Source organism: Emys orbicularis, chromosome 5 (assembly GCF_028017835.1).
Source record: "Emys orbicularis isolate rEmyOrb1 chromosome 5, rEmyOrb1.hap1, whole genome shotgun sequence".
NCBI lineage: Eukaryota > Metazoa > Chordata > Testudines > Emydidae > Emys > Emys orbicularis.
In genome coordinates this window covers 99,523,637-99,538,095 of record NC_088687.1, presented here as the reverse complement: position 1 = coordinate 99,538,095, position 14,459 = coordinate 99,523,637, and the positions used below count along the sequence as shown (strand labels likewise).

Sequence of the window (14,459 nt, the reverse complement as noted above, 5' to 3'; positions counted from 1 at the left end):
AGGTGGTTAAAAAAGACACATTTTAGAGAACAATAGGTACACTCTTTCACGTTAAATTTTGCTGTTCACATTACACAGCACATGTGCTTTCGTTACAAGGTCGCATTTTTCCTCTTATATTGAGGGCCTGCCGGTTTGGTGTGAGAGATCACTCACGCAGTGCCAGCCACAGATTTCAGCTTGCAGGCAGCCATGGTAGGACACAGTCTTTTGGCTTTTTTAACCTTCTTAACATGTGGGAATGGTTTCAAACAGTAGTGCTCTCATTTCCCATACCAAGCACCCGTTGGGTTGGCCATTTAAAATGGGTTTGCAATGTAAAAGGAGGGGCTGCGGTTTCAGGGTTAACATGCAGCACAAACCCAACTAATTCCCCTCCCCCACACCCAATTCTCTGGGATGATCACTTCACCCCTCCCCCCACCGCGTGGCTAACAGCGGGGAATATTTCTGTTCAGCAGAGCAGGAATGGGCACCTCTGAATGTCCCCTTAATAAAATTGCCCCATTTCAACCAGGTGAACGTGAATGATATCACTCTCCTGAGGATAACAAAGAGCGATTAGGAATGGATGTTGTCTGCATGCCAGCAAACACCGGGACCATACGCTGCCATGCTTTGTTATGCAATGATTCCAGACTACGTGCTACTGGCCTGGCGTGGTAAAGTGTCCTACCATGGCGGACGGGATAAGGCAGCCCTCCCCAGAAACCTTTTGCAAAGGCTTTGGGAGTACATGAAGGAGAGCTTTCTGGAGATGTCCCTGGAGGATTTCCGCTCCATCCCCATACACGTTAACAGACTTTTCCAGTAGCTGTACTGGCCGCGATTGCCAGGGCAAATTAATCATTAAACACGCTTGCTTTTAAACCATGTGTAATATTTACAAAGGTACACTCACCAGAGGTCCCCTGTGTGCCCTCAGGGTCTTCGGTGAGTTCGGGGGTTACTGGTTCCAGGTCCAGGGTGACAAACATATCCTGGCTGTTGGGGAAACAGGTTTCTCCGCTTCCTTGCGGCTGTGAGCTATCTCCTCCATCCTCCTCTTCCGAACCCTCTTCCCTGTGTGTTTCTCCAGTGAGGGACTCATAGCACACGGTTGGGGTAGTGGTGGCTGCACCCCCTAGAATGGCATGCAGCTCCGCGTAGAAGCGGCATGTTTGCGGCTCAGCCCTGGACCTTCCGTTTGCTTCTCTGGCTTTGTGGTAGGCTTGCCTTAGCTCCTTAATTTTCACGCGGCACTGCTGTGCGTCCCTGTTATGGCCTCTTTCCTTCATGGCCTTGGAGACCTTTTCTAATATTTTGCCATTTCGTTTACTGCTTCGGAGTTCGGCCAGCACTGATTCATCTCCCCATATGGCGAGCAGATCCCGTACCTCCCGTTCTGTCCATGCTGGAGCTCTTTTGCGATCCTGGGACTCCATCACGGTTACCTGTGCTGATGAGCTCTGCGTGGTCACCTGTGCTCTCCACGCTCAGCAAACAGGAAATGAAATTCAAACGTTCGCGGGGCTTTTCCTGTCTACTGGCCAGTGCATCTGAGTTGAGAGTGCTGTCCAGAGCAGTCACAATGAAGCACTGTGGGATAGCTCCCGGAGGCCAATAACGTCGAATTCCATCCACACTACCCCAATTCCGACCCCCTAAGGCCGATTTTATCGCTAATCCCCTCGTCGGAGGTGGAGTACAGAAACCGGTTTAAAGGGCCCTTTAAGTCGAAAGAAAGGGCTTCGTCGTGTGAACGTGTCCAGGCTTAATTCGATTTAACGCGGCTAAAGTCGACCTAAACTCGTAGTGTAGACCAGGCCCCAGTGTCTCCAATAGCTAGTGGGTGAATTAAATAATATGTTTTAGAAAGAAACTTATATTTTAGAAATACACTTGCCAATGATTATACTACTATTTATTATTAAGAGCTGCACTCTGGTCCATAGAAGACACAAATATCAACATGGTGCTTGCCCTAGAGAGCTTGTAATCTAGAAAGCATGTTTAGAAAGACATAGCACACTGGGACACTCAAAGGGGAGGAGTTCATTTAATTTTTTCTTCCTAATGTAATGATTCTTTCTCCTCCAACCACTCCTTTGTATCTTGGAAGGAACTTAAGTGAAACGAGACTGGGAGGTTACAGCTGGCACACTGCGATTGAAGGGGGGCTTTATACAAGAAGGCACAAAAATCTAAGTGGGAGAAAGAAAGAGAGATTGCTGAGGCGTGTGCCATTGTGCCAAGGGTGGCAAGGATGGATTAAAACAGTGGTTTTCAAACTGCGGGTTGCGACCCAGTACTGGGTCGTGGAATATAAGGCACCGGGTCGTGGCAGCTCTGGTCAGCACTGCCGACCTGGCCGTTAAAAGTCCCGTTGGTGCTGCTGTCCGGCTAAGGCAGGCTAGTTCCTACCTGTTTTGACACCATGCTGCGCCCTGGAAGCGGCCAGCAGCAGGTCTGGCTCCTAGGCAGGGGGGCCACGGGGCTCTGTGTGCTGATCCTGCCCCGAGCACCGGCTGCCGGCCAGTGGGAGCTGGGGGTGGTGGTGGTGGTGCCTGTGGGCAAGAGCTGAGTGGAGCTGCTTGCATGCCTCCGCCTAGGAGCTGGACCTGCTGCTGGCTGCTTCCGGGGTGCAGCATGGTCTGCGGTGCCAGGACAGGCAGGAAGCCTGCCTTATCACCCCCGCTGCGCCGTTGACTGGGAGCCGCCCGAGGTAAGCCCGGGCCCCAATCCCCTGTCCCAGCCCTGAGCTCCCCCCAAACCCCGAGCCCCCCTGCACCCCAAACCCCTCATCCCTGGTCCCACCCCGCAGCCCTCACTCCTGCACCCCAACCCTCTGCCCCAGCCCTGAGCCCCTCCCAAACCCCTCATCCCCAGCTCAGTTGGGTCACGGGCATCAACAGTTTTCTTCAGCTGGGTTGCCAGAAAAAAAGTTTGAAAACCACTGGACTAAAAGGTCTGACATGTTTACAAATTGGGAAGTAGTTGTGCAGTGGCTTGAAGGTGAGGGCAAAAAGATTGCAACTTTCAAAAGTATAGCTTATGATATGCAATTACTTTAAAAAAAATCATGTTTTCCAAAAATCCTAACTGCATATCCCTTGTCAAGGCTGTATCCCCACTTTGAACTTTAGGGTACAAGTGTGGGGGCCTGCATGAGGACTTCTAAGCTTAACTACCAGCTTAGTTCTGGTCCGCTGCCACCATTCCCTACCCTGGGAAGCTTTTAGAAACCTCTCACCAATTCCCTGGTGAATACAGATCCAAACTCCTTGGATCTTAAAACAAGGAGAAATTGACCCTTCCCCCCTCCTTCCTTTCACCAACTCCTGGTGAATACAGATCCAAACCCCCTTGGATCTTAAAACAAGGAGAAATTGACCCTTCCCCCCTCCTTCCTTTCACCAACTTCTGGTGAATACAGATCCAAACCCCCTTGGATCTTAAAACAAGGAGAAATCAATCAGGTTCTTAAAAAGAAGGCTTTTAATTAAAGAAAAAGGTAAAAATCATCTCTGTAAAATCAGTATGGAAAATAACTTTACAGGGTAATCAAACTTAAAGAGCTCAGAGGACCCCCCTCTGTCTTAGGTTCAAAGTACAGCAAACAAAGATAAACACTCTGGTAAAAGGTACATTTACAAGTTGAGAAAACAAAGTAAAACTAAGACGCCTTGCCTGGCTTTTTTACTTACAAGTTTGAAATATGAGAGACTTGTTTAGAAAGATGGGGAGAACCTGGATTGATGGCTGGTCCCTCTCAGTCCCAAGAGCGAACAACCCCTTAAAACAGAGCACACACAAAAGCCTTCCCCCCCCCCCCCCCAAGATTTGAAAGTATCTTGTCCCCTTATTGGTCCTTTGGGTCAGGTGTCAGCCAGGTTACCCGAGCTTCTTAACCCTTTACAGGTAAAAGGATTTTGGAGTCTCTGGCCAGGAGGGATTTTAGTACTGTACACAGGAGAGCTGTTACCCTTCCCTTTATAGTTATGACATCCCTATATACGCCACTTAATTGAAAATGTTTTTAATCTAGTAAATATTGCAGAAGACGTGTACACATTCACTGTATGTACTAATCACTGATAAATTGACTTTTGGTGAAATTTAGTTTCCTTATTTGCTGATGGCAACATAGGGTTGTACAAAATATCTGTGATTTCACTGTGATGATTTAAAATACTGAATGTTAATTTTCATATAATATTGCTAATTCAGCTTTCTTCTCTCCCCAATCTTAGAAATGGGTTGAATTTTTTCTTTAAACTACTCGCTTGGGTTTACACGGGTTCTGCAAGCATGTTTTCAGAAGCTATACATTCTTTAGCAGACACTTGCAACCAGGTGAGTAGTGCTTCTGTTGCCCCTGTTTAAGTTAAAGTGATTGTAGTTAGCTTCCAAGGAGGAATGCAGACCCTTGAAACAGTTGTGTTGGTAGCAGATAGGAAGATTGCTCTCAATTTAGAAATCAAGTGGCTGTCTCCTGGTGATGGTTGATTAGGGTGAAAAACTACAGGGCACATGACAAGTAGAAGCAAAGTAGCACATTGTGTTTAGTTTTGTGAGGCAAGTTGGAATGTCAGAATACTGCTCTGAGAAGCTTTCTTGGAGCATGTTTTGTAAAATAACGCTACAAAGTTGGAGAGAGAGAGAGAGAGAGAGAGACTGGAGACCAAAAATGGAGCCTTCAAGTTCTCTCTGGCTTTTAGTTTACATTAATGATGTTAATTTGTCATTTCCATTTTTAGAATTAGCATAGCCACAGACTGGCTCTAAGCTGTTGCATATTGCAGTGGTTTTGCCTCTTTTAACATTTTAGTGGATGTTTTTGTATTAATTTCTGTGGTTTTGCATGCTTTTCATTTGAAAGTAAAATAGCAGGTAACACTTCAGTAAGAATAGCTTTGGATTTCAACAAGTTCAGCAGCCATTTTAACAGTGCCAAGGCTGATCAGTTTAAGAATTTACTTACCTAGACTGTTGTCACATCTGGGAGAACATGCCTTCAAGTGTCAGTTAACTTATTACTAAATAATTCCTGCCTTGCAAAGCAAGGCATTCATATTAGAGACCGTAACATGCTGTTATGACTAATCCATGATAAAGGTACATTTGTTTATAGTATGGGCATGCGATTTTTGTAATAAGTGAATATATGTTTTGGATGCAATATAAAAGTGAATTCATTTAAAGAAGAAAGGATAACTAAATAGTTTCTGTCAAACTGCATGGTGATTTAGGCATAACCTTGTCAGAGAATGATGGGGGCATATAGCCCTGGGTTGGTGATCCTTCCAGGAACAATGTGAGTTCTGAGTACAACATTATCATTACTTTACTTCGCACTTTTATTCAGAACCTCAGGCTAGGTCTACAGTACCCGCCTGAATCGGCGGGTAGAAATCAATCTCTTGGGGATCGAATTATCGCGTCTCGTCAGGACGCGACAATCGATCCCCGAATCGACGCGCTTACTCCACCAGCGGAGGTGGGAGTAAGCGCCGTCGACTGGGAGCCGCGGCAGTCGATTTTGCCGCCGTCCTCACAACAGGGTAAGTCGGATCTGATACGTCGAATTTGCGTATCTTAAATGGACCCCCCCCGTAGTGTAGATGTAGCCTAAGGGTCTCTCCTTATATTGCTGTAGCCAACTTGTCTCTTAATATTATCCTGTTTTGATGTACATAATTTGGTACACAATTTGTGAACTAATAGCAGAATTATTAATTAACAAATTCATACTGACACTCTAGCCTAAAACCTTGGAAATGGAGAGAAACTGGAGATTCTGTAGCTATCTTGTTTCTGATTAGTGAAGTTTGGACTAATACTTCTGCTGGTGTTTCAGGTTTTGTTTATATTTCAGATATGTAGAAGTATTACTCTTCCTTTCTAAATTAATAATTTCCCATACCATTGACCATGTATCCGGAGAGGTGGTGTGGTTCAGTGGAGAAGATACAGGGTAGGACTCAGGAGACCTGGGTTCTATTCCTGGCTCTGCCACTGACCTGCTGGGTGGCCATGGGCAAGTTGCTTCTCTTCTCTGTTCCTCTATCCGCTCAGGTGAGGCTCATCAGCTGTGACAGACAGTCCACCTAGGACAGTGGTTCTCAACCACTCCTGGGGGTAGGCAGAGGTCTTCAGGGGGCACATCAACTCATGTAGATATTTGCCTAGTTTTACAACAGGCTTCATAAAAAGCATGAGCAAAGTCAATACAAACTAAAATTTCATACAGACGATGACTTGTTTATACTGCTCTATATACACTGAAATATAAGTACAATATTTATATTCCAATTGATTTATTTTAGAATGATACTTTAAAAATTGCTTTCTTTCTCATTTTTACCATAATAGTGTGCTGTGACACTTTTTTTTGTATTTTTATGTCTGATTTTGTAAGCAAGTAGTTTTTAACTTAGGTGTACATTGGGGGTATGCAAGACAAATCAGACTCCTGAAAGAGGTACATAACAGTAGTCTGGAAAGGTTGAGAGCCACTGACCTAGGAAAAGGAAAACTCCGATTTCAAACTGAAGTAGTCAGGCCTGGCCAGCTAGTTTGTAAAAGTGTTTTGCTAATCACACAGGCTTAGGGCCATACCAAATTCATGGTCCATTTTGGTCAGTTTCAAGGCTGGGGTTTTAAAATTAGTCAGTTTCATGTTTTCAGATGTTTAAATCTGAAATTTCGTGGTGTTGTAGCCATGATGGTCCTGACCCAAAAGGTGGTCAGGGTTAGGGGGTCGCAAAGCTATTGTAGGGGAGTCTGGGATTGCCACCCTTAATTCTCCCCTGCTGCTGGCAGGGGTGCTGTCTTCAGAGCTGGACAGCCAGCGAGGAAGGCTACTGGCTGGGTCCCAGCTCTAAAGTTAGCGCCATGTCAGCAGCAGCATGGAAGTGAGGGTCGCAGGGTATTGAGGGGGTGGATTATACCATATATCCGGCTTTCCTGGCAAGCTGTTGCCCCAGTGTGGGACTGACAGCTGGAGCTGCAGCTGCTGCGCGTGTGGGTGGGGTGACAGCTGGAGCTGTGGAGCTTCCTGCAACCAGGGAAGGTTCCTGGAGGTGGGTCTGACCCACCCAGGGAGCAGCCCCTGCAGGGGGAGAGGAAGTCTCATCCCTTCCGATCCCCAGTCCGGACTAGCAGCTGGAGCCCTGCACAGAGTAGAAGCCCCTGGCTGGGCGCCAGATTTCACAGGGGAGATCAGATTTCACAGTCTGTGGCACATTTTTCACAGCCATGAATTTGGTAGAACCTATAGAGAATGCTCTATAGGTCAGCATTGCTGATCCTGACTAATGGGGAAAGGCAAAGAAGTTTCCTCCTCATACCGTAGCCTGTTTTTTTTTTTTTCCTTTGGTCTAAGTCACATCACATTTCACTTCTTGACTCCTTTTCCCATTTACATGGGGTTAGAGGTGCCCACAGTTCTTTGCCACTCCTTCTGGCATGGGCTTGTAGGTCTTGGAGTTCAAGTTCTTTTCTCTTCATACTTCTCTTAACAGAGAAGTATCGTCAGTCTTCCATGTCCTTTGTTGCTATCGTTGTCTTCCCATGCTTTCTTTGCTGGTCATTCTCCCATTTTTATCACATGCCCAGCCTACCTCAAACTTGTGCTCTTCAGCCTATCTATTGCTGAAAGTCTCAAGTTCATCTTCCCCCTAGTTGTCTAAATAATAAAGTAAAATTACATTTTAAAAAAAGTTAAAAGAATGTTAAGGATGAAACGTTAAGCACTCAAAAGTTAGGAAATACTAGAATTAAGGATGCAGATACAACCTTAATTTGGCCACTTTGTATGTGTTATAAAAGTCTTGTCCGGCATCACATAGGAAGAGCCAGGAATAGAATCCGGTTCTCTAGTGGCTGAGTTTAATGCCTTAAACACAAGAGGCACCCTTTTGCCTCACTCATTGTCCATCTTGTACAATGAATATTAGTAGAACAAAGGATGTGATAATGTAATTGAAGGCTGTATCATAATGCATACATATTAAGGGGAGCCAAATCAAGGATACCTGGGTAACCATAATTCTGGCATTTTCTATCTTTTAATTGTCTGACTTTGCAACATTAATGCTTTTCAATGTAATATTTCAAATGTAATTTGCTAGGTTTTTTTAAAAGCAAGCAGAAATAAAGGAATTGTATCATGTGGAACAATACTGACCTCCTTCATGGATTATCAGCAGGATTTATGAATTCAGGATGCTCAGATCCACTGCATAGACCTCTACCACTCTTGCTAAAAGAGTAACTGATAGCAGTAGAAGGCTGTTATCCGCAATGTGGATCATTCACCAGATGGGTGTATGACAAATTTGCCTTTCTTACCTAGCTAGTTGCTAGATAGCAGAGGAGTGTTGGGAATCTGGTGTCTTGGATTCTATTACTGGATCTGGATGGGAGAGTGGCTAGTGCAGGGGTGGGCAAACTATGGCCTGCGGGCCGGATCCGGCCCCTCAGGGCTTTGGATCCGGGCTGCGGGATTGCCCGCCGTGGGGCCCCGCGCCGCTCTGCAGAAGCGGCTGGCACCACTTCCCTGCGGCCCCTGGGTGGGGGGGCAGAGGGCTCTGTGTGTTGCCCATGCCTCCAGGCAGTAAGTCGACCTAAGCTATTCACGTAGCTGGAGTTTCGTAACTTAGGTCGATTTATCCCCATAATGTAGACAAGGCCTAAGATTACTCATGTGCTTAAGGTTAAGCACATGCCTAAATCTTTGCAGTAGCAGGTCCTGGATTTATAAAAGACTGCACCATCAGATTGAAGCCATTCTAAACTAACGATCAGAAACGTATCAACTCAGACAGTCAGTTTTTTCAAGATGTAGGCACACACAGTATATTTTTATTTTTTCCAATTTGGTGACTTGTTGCAACTAAATGTATACTTAGGAAGTTGAAATGTAAATGTAAGCTATTTTAATTTTAGTTTGCCTTAAACCTAATGGAGATGAGTATACTAATTGCTATAGTTTATGCATAAACTTCTGTTTGGACAGATTTTTCTTTTTTAAATTAAACAGCCTTTGTTTCCTGATTACACCCAAGTGGAGAATGCTACAAAAATATTTATACTATTATATTAAACATGTTCTTAACTTCTGTTTAAATTGTTGCTTTTAAACTTCTTGCAGCTAGAACTAACCAGATTTAGGTGAGTTAGTTTTGGATGACATTGTCCTGTCTGGGAGTGGATGTTTCGTGTGAAGTTACTATAATTTGAGCTAATGTGTTTTTGTTTCTAATGCTACATGTAAGAAAACAGCAAGTTGGATCTAATTTTATTTAATCATATTCTTTCAAGTTAGAACTAGTCTTAATGTTTTTAAAACTTCCTACAGATGTGTTTTTCCTTTGCATTATGCAGGCTTTGCTAGCATTGGGCATCAGTCAGTCTGCAAGGACACCAGACCCTAGTCATCCGTAAGGCCATTGTCTTTATTGAATTTATCTTGTGGAATAAATAAATTGCGTTTCAATAATTATATATGGGCTTAAAATCTTTTATTTCTTGTGTGCAACCCTGTTTTTATTTAAAGGATCTGTTGTTTCTGAATAGGAGATGAACCATAGTTTTTCTTTTTTGTTCCACCATATTAATCCAGACAACTTGAATTATTTTAAGTAAAATGGTGGTACTTGTGTGTATATCCAATGTTTTCATTTTTTCTAAACTGAAATGAGTAACTTCCAGTTTTACAGTAGAAATAATAAGAAAAATGTGGGTTCCTACCAAATTTCAAGAGTTGTAAATGGTAATGAGCTGGCATGTTGTTTTGACATTGTAAGCTACGAAACTTGTATTTCATTTTCATTGCTATTAGGAAGATACATTTTTATGGGCCCTACCACCTTTTCCACTAGATAGCTGTACAGTATGCTGTTCATACACCTCTACCCCAATATAACGCTGTCCTCGGGAGCCAAAAAATCTTACCGCGTTATAGGTGAAACCGTGTTATATTGAACTTGCTTTGACTGCCGGAGTGCGCAGCCCCGCCTCCCCGGAGCACTGCTTTACCACATTATATCCGAATTCATGTTATATTGGGTCGCGTTATATCAGGGTAGAGGTGTACTTCTGATTTTTTCCTGCATGGATGGCAGGATTTGGGCAATAGTAGTGAGACTGCCTTTCCCTCTTCCCAAAAGACACTATTTTTAGGAAGGAAACCCTTTGTTGAGATGGTAACAAGAAGTTCTTGCTATAAACACACTAGTTTTAATTTTTATACTAATAAGGGATTTAAGGTTATGTTCTTACTGCTTCGTAAATTTTAAAGTAGTCTTTCTGATATACTGTGGTTCCAACCTAAATTTCAGGTTTTTTCACCTCTGAGGGCCATCTAGTTACCCTCCTGGATAGTAGTTAAAATGTTCTGTCTTATTTGGGTTCACAAAGTCAGGCAAGCTTTTCTTCTATTAAGAATCTGAGGTAGCTTCAACTAAGGGCATGGCTACACTTGCGAGTTAGAGCGCATTAAAGCAGCCTTGGGCGCCCTAGCTCACTACCCATCCACACTGGCAAGGCACGTAGAGCGCTCTGACTCCAGGGCTAGAGCGCTCCTGGTACTCCACCTCAGCGAGAAGATTAAAGCTTGGTGCGCCTTGGCTGAAACACCTGGGCATCAGTGTGAATGAGGTGTTGCATTACTGCACTCTAATCAGCCTCTGGAAACGTCCCATAATCCCCGTAAGTCAAGTGGCCGCTCTTGTCATTGTTTTGGAATCGCTGCAGGAATGTGGATATGCCCTTTGAAAGCTCCGTTTCTGACAGCAGCCATTACTGTGGAATGGTATGTGAGAGAGAGAGAGGCGGGGGGGGGGGGGGGAGGGGTCTGCTGCTGTCTGAATTTACAAGACAGCATGCTGACATGCTCTCAGCCCCCCAAAAACCCACTCTCTCCCCCCACATACACACAGCACACTCCCTGTCACACTCCACCCCACAGCACCATTTGAAAAGCGCGTTGCAGCCACTTGCATGCTGGGATAGCTATCACAATGCACTGCTCTCTGTGGCCGTTGCAAGAGCTGCTAATGTGGCCACGCCAGTGCGCTTGCAGCTGTCAGTGTGGACAGATTGCAGCGCTTTCCCTACTGCACTTTACGAAGGCTGTTTTAACTCAAAGCGCTCTACATCTGCAAGTGTAGCCATGCCCTAAGGCTTCTGATTTATGTTTGTTTACCAGATTCAGCCTTCTCAGAATAGGATCTTTTTTTTATCAGGGTCTCCTTCCCTTCTCAGTCTTCCCCTTTCCCTCAAATTATGCCCTTCACCTGCAGCATCATCTCTTTTGCAATGCTGCTAATCAGGAGTGGCATTTAACACAATGATGTATTATTAAGATGCCATTTTAATTTTACCAAAAATATTTAAACCTGCAAACATTGGGGATTTGCAGTCAGCTGAACTATTAATTTTTATGCTATTAATTTAAAGGAAATGAAATTTGTAGACTGACTGCACATGAAGATTTCAATTAGAAGCAGCATTGCAAGGCAGTGTATATATTAGCCCATTCATTAAATACCTGAATGAATAAAAAAAAATTCATTTCATTAATATAGCCATGGTACATAATATTAAAGTAATACAACTAAATCTAAATAGCCTGTGTGGAGAAGGGATTAGAAAAAATCTAAATTAAATACATCTACATTGTTTTATATATATTTTTAAGAAACTGGATGTCCTTTTCCATCAGTATTTTCTTGGATTAGATTTGATTTTAGCAACTATGTTTTAATTCGCTATCAGGAGCTCTAGTTTATAATTTATCATCAAGCATCTGAATATATTTTTAAAGCGGGCATTTTTTCCTAAACCACTTCTTGTTTTTACACAGGTATGGCTTCACAAATATGCGCTATATTGCCTCCCTAATTAGTGGGGTCGGCATTTTCATGATGGGTGCAGGACTTTCCTGGTATCATGGAATCATAGGTTTACTTCATCCTCAGCCCATGGAATCTCTTCTTTGGGTAAGTCCAATCTTTTTCTATTGGGTTTTTAAACTATGGGTGGTGGGAATGGTTTAATGTAATGAAACCTCAGTGTCTGAAATACCTAGACACCCTGAAACAAAAAGTTTGAATCCTAGTAGGGTTAACCAAGCCGTCTGAGATAGTATGTAGGGTGGAACTCAGTGTATCTGCGTGAGGTTATTTAAACCAATTTCCTCTCTGCTTTGCATTGACACTGATACTTTAGTCTGTTTTTTAAGAATATGGGGTTGTCCTGGTGTCCTTAGCCAAAATTTTCCCTCTCTCTCCTTATACTGGGTAGTGCATTATAATTTGGTTGGTGGTTCAGTCTTCTGTCTGCCACCTAGAGATGGCTGCATTACAGTTGTAGGTAAAGTGATTCTTGTATGTAAAGTTCTTATGGAGATTTTGGGATGAAAGGTTCTATATAAATGTGAAACTGTATACATTCAGAATAAAATACTAGTGGTTTTTTTTATACTTACAGGCTTATTGTATCTTAGCAGGATCACTGGTGTCTGAAGGAGGTATGCAGTATCATGAAATATTTGTGTTGCTTTATTCTTAAGCTGATAATGCAGGCTCAGCAATCTGTGGTGATAGTTTATTAAGCTTTTGCTTACAGAACTGCAAAATTTTGAGCTCTGTTATTCACAATTGCATTGATGTTTGATATCCAGGAAAACTTTTTCATTGCTTTTAATTTACTTGTGTGTTCTATTTAATCTTCTGCTTCAGGCAAAGGAAGGAAACTAATATTAGACTAAAAGGGGTAAAAAAAACAAGGGTGATGTCATGCTAGGAGTCTACTACAGGCCACCTAACCAAGTGGAAGAGGTGGATGAGGCTTTTTTTAAACAACTAACAAAATCATCCAAAGCCCAAGATTTGGTGGTGATGGGGGACTTCAACTATCCAGATATATGTTGGGAAAATAACACAGCGGGGCACAGACTATCCAATAAGTTCTTGGACTGCATTGCAGATAGCTTTTTATTTCAGAAGGTTGAAAAAGCTACTGGGGGGAAGCTGTTCTAGGTTTGATTTTAACAAATAGGGAGGAACTCGTTGAGAATTTGAAAGTGGAAGGCAGCTTGGGTGAAAGTGATCATGAAATCATAGAGTTCACAATTCTAAGGGAGGGTAGAAGGGAGTACAGCAAAATAGAGACAATGGATTTCAGGAAGGCGGATTTTAGTAAGCTCAGAGAGCTGATAGGTAAGGTCCCATGGGAATCAAGGCTGAGGGGAAAAACAACTGAGGAGAGTTGGCAATTTTTCAAAGGGACATTATTAAGGGCCCAAAAGCAAGCTATTCTGCTGGGTAGGAAAGATAGAAAATGTGGCAAAAGATCACCTTGGCTTAACCACGAGATCTTGCATGATCTAAAAAATAAAAAGGAGCCATATAAAAAATGGAAACTAGGACAAATTACAAAGGATGAATATAGGCAAACAACACAGGAATGCAGGGGCAAGATTAGAAAGGCAAAGGCACAAAATGAGCTCAAACTAGCTACAGGAATAAAGGGAAACAAGAAGACTTTTTATCAATACATTAGAAGCAAGAGGAAGACCAAGGACAGGGTAGGCCCACTGCTCAGTGAGGAGGAAGAAACAGTAACAGGAAACTTGGAAATGGCAGAGATGCTTAATGACTTCTTTGTTTCGGTCTTCACCGAGAAGTCTGAAGGAATGCCTAACATAGTGAATACTAATGGGAAGGGGGTAGGTTTAGAAGCTAAAATAAAAAAAGAACAAGTTAAAAATCACGTTTAGAAAAGTTAGATGCCTGCAAGTCACCAGGGCCTGATGAAATGCATCCTAGAATACTCAAGGAGCTAATGAGGTATTTGAGCTATTATCTTTGGAAAATCATGGGAGACAGAGATTCCAGAAGACTGGAAAAGGGCAAATATAGTGCCCATCTATAAAAAGGGAAATAAAAACAACCCAGGCAACTACAGACCAGTTAGTTTAACTTCTGTGCCAGGGAAGATAATGGAGCAAGTAATTAAAGAAATCATCTGCAAACACTTGGAAGGTGGTAAAGTGATAGGGAATAGCCAGCATGGATTTGTAAAGAACAAATCATGTCAAACCAATCTGATAGCTTTCTTTGATAGGATAAGGAGTCTTGTGGATGAGGGAGAAGCGGTGGATGTGGTATACCTCGACTTTAGTAACGCATTTGATACGGTCTTGCATGATATTCTTATCAATAAACTAGGCAAATACAACTTACATGGGGCTACTGTAAGGTGGGTGCATAACTGGCTGGATAACCGTACTCAGAGGGTAGTTATTAATGGTTCCCAATCCTGATGGAAAGGTATAACAAGTGGGGTTCCGCAGGGGTCTGTTTTGGTACCGGCTCTGTTCAATATCTTCATCAACGACTTAGATATTGGCATAGAAAGTACACTTATTAAGTTTGCAGATGATACCAAACTGGGAGGGATTGCAACTG

The 14,459-nt window shown here is 43.1% G+C and overlaps 1 protein-coding gene across 1 annotated transcript in view; it reads left to right on the top strand.

The window, feature by feature from the left end:
• Positions 1–14,459, top strand: part of SLC30A9 (solute carrier family 30 member 9) — a 68,033-nt gene that overhangs the window by 29,312 nt on the left and 24,262 nt on the right. The window contains exons 9-12 of the mRNA XM_065404873.1: positions 4,233–4,335; positions 9,370–9,425; positions 11,852–11,987; positions 12,478–12,517. Coding sequence (XP_065260945.1) covers positions 4,233–4,335; positions 9,370–9,425; positions 11,852–11,987; positions 12,478–12,517 — 335 coding nt within the window. The remainder of the gene's footprint in view (positions 1–4,232; positions 4,336–9,369; positions 9,426–11,851; positions 11,988–12,477; positions 12,518–14,459) is intronic.